Source organism: Trachurus trachurus (genome assembly GCF_905171665.1).
Source record: "Trachurus trachurus genome assembly, chromosome: 21".
Classification (NCBI taxonomy): Eukaryota; Metazoa; Chordata; class Actinopteri; order Carangiformes; family Carangidae; genus Trachurus; species Trachurus trachurus.
In genome coordinates, this window is record NC_139899.1 from 2,073,170 (window position 1) to 2,080,136 (window position 6,967).

Below are 6,967 nucleotides of genomic sequence, written 5' to 3' on the forward strand. Positions count from 1 at the left end.
AATCTATATAGATATAAATTCACGTGTTGATTCCGTTAGTTGCATTAAATAGTGGTTATTGTGGATATTTATTGCATTGAAATGTGTCTGGAACTGTGGAGATCTGCCTGTGAGGTCTTGGTGACGTGTGTGCACTGCAGGTCAGTCAGCCAAACTTCCACTGCACCTGCTGCGCTCCGCGCTGCGCTGAGACTAGACCTGGTTGGAGGTGGCGAGCTTTCAGCGCAACCTCGGCGGGACATTTTCGGACGAAACTTCCACTGCACCAAGCAGAATCTGTGACGCCTCCCCCTGCTGCGCCGCCACGCCTATCTCAGCGCAGCGCGATCTGCCAATCTTCCAATCTGACTTTGCGCTCGGCTGCGCTGGTCGAAACTTGCATTAGACCGGCTGCGCTACCTTGCGCCACCTGCGCTGCGCCAGCAAACTAGGGCCCTTAGTGTCATTGTTGGCCTTTATTACTAATTAACTGTCAATGCAACTTCCTTTGCAGCATCTCTGCAGAATCAACCTAGCAGCCGTTTCAAAACCAGAGCTGACCTCTCTAACTGTTATCCATCTGTGTCTCTCTCTATCACTCTGCTGCCAGTCTGTCTATTCTAAAGGTTGATCTTGACCCTCTTGGTTGGAAAATTGCTGAAATGTTTGAGGTTGACCCTCTTGATTTTCAGTGTCAAATAGGAAAAGCCACTTACAAACAGCAAGTAGCTCTAGGCCTGAGATGTGAATCCAATCATATCTGCATTCTTCATACTGATTAATAGTAGACGGGCTCAAAAAGAGGATTGTATAAAGTCTTCTTCAATATAGTATTAAATATGTACATTTAGCTAATTAATGTCCATTCATGTTATTCAGGAATCTTGAAATATGTAACACCTGCATTATTTACACAACAGAAACAGTACGGCACATGAACATGCTTTACACATCTCACACATGTGCACCCATGCATGTGTTTACTATACGTACATAACACTGCTTCAGTGACCATGCATAGAAAGTTGTTTTAAATGGATATGACCCCCTCCGTCTTACCTGGGGGTTTCTGAAGATGCTCTGTGACATTTTGCCACAGGCGCCACTTTTCAAAGCAAGACCTCCACTTCATCATGCACCACAATGTCTGAATGAACGGCCTAGTTATTCCCTTACATAGTGATGTGACCTTATTCTCCAGCTCAGTGACAACAGAACCACACACAAGTGTTATGGGGAAGCATTTCACTGTCTCTCTGTTCTCATGGGATTTCATCCATGATTTATGTGTATTTGGATAAAGAATCCTTAAAAACCACTGCAAAGACCAGTTGTTTACTACGGTGTTCACAATGGACGTAGCTGAGGCACATGATGGCACGCAGTAGTTTGGTCACAGAAAATGACTGCTGTGTTTCCCCAAATATAGAATGAACATATGCAGCTGGCTCCCTTTACTACTGCTGATACTACTATGACTATTATAATAAACCGGCTACAAATTTTACAAATTAGAATCTAAGTAAACTATGATGTGGTCCAGCCATAAACTGGGTTTTGTCCCGGTCTTGTTACTTCATTTGGAGACAGTCGTCAATTAGTTAATCACTGATGAATAATCCAATCTGCACAAAGAATAACACAACAAGACCACAGAAGTGTGTTTCTCATTATTATTCTGTTATGATTATTTTGTGTGAGAAAAATAAATAAAATAAGTTATTTTTACACTTTCAAATGGTGCACAAACTAATTGCACAGAAATTGTTGTGAGACTAAAAATCAGTATTTGCCCCTTTTTGTATGAAATTGAAACTTTTTCATGTGCTAAATATCTCAAGCAGCTTGTTCTGTAAATAAAAGATGAAACAGAAAAGATTCTTGATTCTTGAATCTCCCCAGCACCAATTTAAGGTCCTCAGGGAGCAGGGTTTAAAGGTTTATGGCCAGTGGATTCGTATTTCATCAGAACGCTCAGAGTCAGAGTTCGCTTTATAAGGCTTCTTCGTGAGGCACTGTCTGCATGGACCTGGAGTCAATGGAAATATAAATATAGAAGAAGAATACGCGATTTCAAATTTTCAAATTATGGGTATACGTCGTTTTTTTAATAACTAACCTTGTTTTCTCTGACTGACACATCCCCTGATATGAACAAGCAAAGCTAAGACAAACAAACAAATGTCTCATTTCCTTAAACACTGGGCAGCCGTTCAAATATCCTCCCCATGGCAGAGGTGAATGAACTTACAGTTACAAATCATCGGGGCCTAATCTCACACCTCGCTGAGTACATGCAGATGGGATCAAACCTGGATCACGAGGGGCCGTCAGCAGCCAAACAGTTGGCTGGACATAAAGCTGGGTTATTATTTCCCTTTATCACACGCTGGGAGGGGAGATCGATAAGTGGGGACACAGTGGTCGTCTCTCGCTGCACAGGGTTGACACTTCATATCAAGTTTAAGTGTCCAATAAAACTGATTAGATTCCCCCCCCCCTGTACATATAGTGGGCTCTCAAGTTAATGAAACTGTTGAAGACACCCAGCGGTGCATCACATTTGGTGTTTGGCCGTTGATGGATGTACTGTATACTATGCATTATGTTTGTTGTATTGTGGGATGGTTTTTGTCATTGAGCCTTGACCACTGGAATTCAATCTGCTGTTGAAGATACAAGGTTCTGTGATAGAGGGGAAACTTTCTGAAACACTGAACCACACAAAAAACTTCATGTCACTTGGCAAGTTATAGTTTTGAGTATGTTTTTTTCCCCATGCACCTTAAAGGGATAGTTCAACATTTTGGCAAATTGGCCCATTGCCATAACCCATATCAGTAGGTTTGATACCTTTAATTGTCGGTTCAAGCTATTTTTAGAACGGCCGAGCCGAGCGGCGAGCTGCTCAGAGCTACGCTACGGAGGCTAATGGGGTTTCTTGGTTTCCCTCATCAAACTCATCAAACACACAATCCAACAACTCCAAAACGCTCTCGTGGACAAGTTATGAGTGGTCCACAAGTTGTTTTAGAGGTAAATGCAGAGACTGCTTGCTGAAGGTCCCTGAAGGCAACGCACATCAGCGGTTTTTCATGAATTTACCTCTAAAACAACTCCGTTTTGTAACGTTCTGTTATTATCTCATAGCGTGGTGAATGTGCAGGTCACAACTTGTCCACCAGAGCGTTGTGGAGTTGTTGGATTGTGTATTTGATGAGTTTGATGAGGGAAACCAAGAAATCCCATGAGCCTCCGCAGCGTAGCTCTGAGCAGCTCATGGCTCTGCTCCGCCGTTCTAAAAATAGCTTGCACCGACAATTAAAGGTAACGAACCTACTCCTAAAACTATAGGGATTATGGCAATGGGCCAATTTGCCAAAATGTTGAACTATCCCTTTAATATTGAAGTCAGCTCGTACATTAGTCATAATAACTATCATAGAGGTCTATAGGAGAGGTAAGGATGCATGAGGGAGGGGCCATAAAAACTAACACTGATTAACAATGGATGGGTGAAATAATGGGCTTTATGAGGAAAATATGAATTACATTCCCTAAAATGTGATTATTTTGGGAAGTGACCAAACATTATATGTTCCAAATGTTACATATTTTACCCTGATGTGTTGATCCAAATAAATAGTAGAATTCATGTTGATACTGAACATATTATGTATGTCAGGTATTTGACTGTGGCTTGATACAGAGAAAAGTTCACAGTGACTCTGAACAAAGGCTGCTAATTATAATTATGTATAATTAAAACAACACCATCTCTCCCTGACTTTAACCATGCTGCATTTGGTGTCTAAACCTAACAAGAGAAAGTGCTGTGGAAGTGAACTCATGTCTCTGGTGTGGCGTTCACTCTGTACAGTGACCATCAATCCTAAACCACATCCTGCCAACTGTGCTGCCATTTATAAATACTGCACGTCATCTGTGCTATAACCTGCGTATTCCAAAGTGACACTAATGGACTCCTGACTTATATCAGTATCAGTGTAGGACAACTTGGAAGTGAGAATGTGTTTAAGGTCACACACAGTTTGTGTTGCATCAACAGCGAGGCAAATAGTTAGCTGCTAAAACCATCAGACTTCACACAAAAGATAAAATCCATCAGTATCTGGTGTCGTCGTCAGTTACAAAATGTAAAGAATCTAATGTATTGTACAGTATAATGTGTATGTATAATGTAATACACTAATTCTTTTTGTTGGTTTCTGAAACATTTACTGTTTTTATAAGTATGCTGCACATCAGCTAATGTACTGTTTTCCACAGCCATGACAGCAGCACAGAGAGATATAGAGAGCATTTGTAGTATTTTTTTCATTGTTGCAAGAAAGATTATTAATTCACTTCACTATGATCCTCTTTCTAACTTTTGGCCTCTAAAGCAGATCAGATATCTCACAGATATACCAGCTGGTATTGCCTTATCACATATACACGTATATACACGTATATGAGCCAGTGTTTTAGTCACCAGAGAGAACTGGAAGCTTAATCTGTAACTTTCATCTCTATAATATCTGGCTCCGAGCATATACTTTTCATTTCTCTGATAACAAAACCCAAGAGACTTTTTTACTCATCATCCTCTCTAACTGTCTGATTCAGTCTACACTTTTTCGTAATGCAACGTCCCATGATGCATCAGTCCAGTCAGGTGTGTCATGCTTGTAGCTTATGTAGCTTGCTTTCCTCAAACGTGAGTATCAGTCATTTTGAAATCTGAAGTCCTCACCTCTGCCTGAATTTGAACCAGATTCAGCTCAGCTCCCTCTGGAGCCACAAAAGACTCATGACATCTTTTTTTTTTTTTTTTTTTCCCCACATACACACTCATGCTCCTCCCGACACCTGCAGTGAAGTCTGTAAGTGTATGTGTGCAGCCTGCTGCGCTGTAGGTGCTACCTGGAGAAGTGCTGCTGCAGTGTCACCATCTGCCGCCCGCCCTGCTGAGACTTCACCCTCTCCCTTCTCTCCACGCCCAGATGTTGTTTGTTCTCCAGCTGGGGATTATTCCTATGGATGGCTCTCTGTGGCGTAGCTGCAGGGGAGAGGAGTAAACACAGTTAGTTTGTTGTTAATCTTGCGTATCATAATTCCCACCGAAGATTTCAAACATACACGTTGCATCTGTTGTTGTCTGTAAAAGCACTTTTTTTTTGTGTTATCTTCCCTCCACCTCACACACTGTAGCTTTGAATTAACGTCGACATGCGTGTTCTCCTCTCAGCTGACAGGTTGGGAATTGGACACACTCCTCCTCATGACATTTAAACAGGGCCTTGAGGTAAACTGTCATGGTGGAACCAAATACCTGTACATCTAAAAAAAAAAGAGTGAAGGATGCCCCCACTCAGTTCTGGTAGAAAACGGTGCAGGTGCAGTTAACCCTCGGATGATCCTTCAATTTGTACCACATCCATGACCCCTGGACAAAATTTAGACATCAGAAAATCGCTTTTAACATGGGTTTCAAAATTTTTAACCCCTTCCTGGCCAGTTGTTTTTGCTGCAAAAACACAACATTTCTGTGGGGCTGGTGCAGTATTTTAGTGATAAAAAGAGATATCCCAAATCCCCTCGGTGAAAACTTCTGACTATAATATGTCAACAAAATAAAACAAGAATTTTGAAAGGGGCTTTATCCATTGTGCAGATTTCGGTTCTGGATATTATCGCATATTTCATCAGATATTGCCTCATTTACATATTTAAACATAAAATTTGACAAAACTTGTAATACAAAAAATATTTGTCTTAAAGTGAGTAATACATTTGGGAAGTTTCATGGTGATATATGTTAGTCAAAATGTTTACTTTAAAATAAAAGGAAACCCATAGGCAGAGGTGGACATTTTTGTCCACTTGAAGGGTCATGGGTGTTGTAAAAATGCATTACAGGTCCAAAAAATGGACTTTCATTCTGAAATTTGAGACATCCAGAGTTTACCCAAAGATACACCTCCTTGCCAAAAATCAGGCCCCAGTGACCTTTCATTTGACCGTGGGGAGTTGGGAAAGTGTGAGAGGTGGACAAAAATGTCCAGGGGTAAAAGTTTAATATGATGGTAACCGTGGTACCTGATGGATCGTCCTGTGGGCGTTCACCTGTCCAGATGCTGCCCAACTGAAAAACTCTGTGCTGCATGTTCAGAAGATTTTCAATGTTTCTGAGAACTGTTGATGTTGTTTTGTTGTCAGTAACAACACAACACAGAACATGTGATTGTTGATGTTGTTTGTCCAGCGGTCTGACAAACCTTTTCTAGGAGTGATTCTGAGCTTGTTAAATTAAATCCTGACTTTAATTAATGTGAATTTTCATAAAGAGAAGCTCATTTCTTCTTTAATGCCAGTCTGTGGAGAAATATTAAGTGGCCAGCCCAGGTGTCAATCAAACTGATAATGGATCCTTTTTCTTTCCATCTGTTTTTTTTTTCTTTTTCCGCTGTGACTCACACTCAATCATTTCTGTTCCACCCTGTAGTGCAGCAGAGCAGGAACAAAAGCTGTTGAATTACATTAAATCCTGTGACTAACTCTAGATTTTGCAAATTTTTGTCTGTTTTGCTTCAATCAGACAGGAACACTGCACTCACTGATCCTGTTTTTGGATCTTGTTTACAGCAAAATCTGTTTCAATGCAGACCAATTGGTTTGGTTCATTACTACATTAACATTTATAGGTTTTAATCATGGAAGACTTTATATAGGTAGATGTCCATTTGTTTGTTCTGGGCCATGTGAAAACTATATCTAGAGAACTAGAGAGATCAAGGTCATCCCTTTACATGTGACAAAAACATTCACTTTGACTCAAGTTGATTTTGAGCCCCATGTATAGAGGCTACAGTCCTCACTGCAGGTGGCCCGGTTCGAATCCCACATTGGGCAGCCCTTTCCTGCATGTCATCACTCCTCTCTCTGCCTCCCCATTTCCTGTCTCTCTCAACTGTTCTATCTAAGA

General features: G+C 41.0%; 1 protein-coding gene across 1 annotated transcript in view; it reads right to left on the bottom strand.

The window, feature by feature from the left end:
* Positions 1-5,024, bottom strand: part of LOC311004966 (nck-associated protein 5-like) — a 65,593-nt gene extending 60,569 nt beyond the window's left edge. The window contains exon 1 of the mRNA XM_083997211.1: positions 4,906-5,024. Coding sequence (XP_083853337.1) covers positions 4,906-4,934 — 29 coding nt within the window. The 5' untranslated portion in view covers positions 4,935-5,024. The remainder of the gene's footprint in view (positions 1-4,905) is intronic.
* Positions 5,025-6,967: the final 1,943 nt, after the last annotated feature.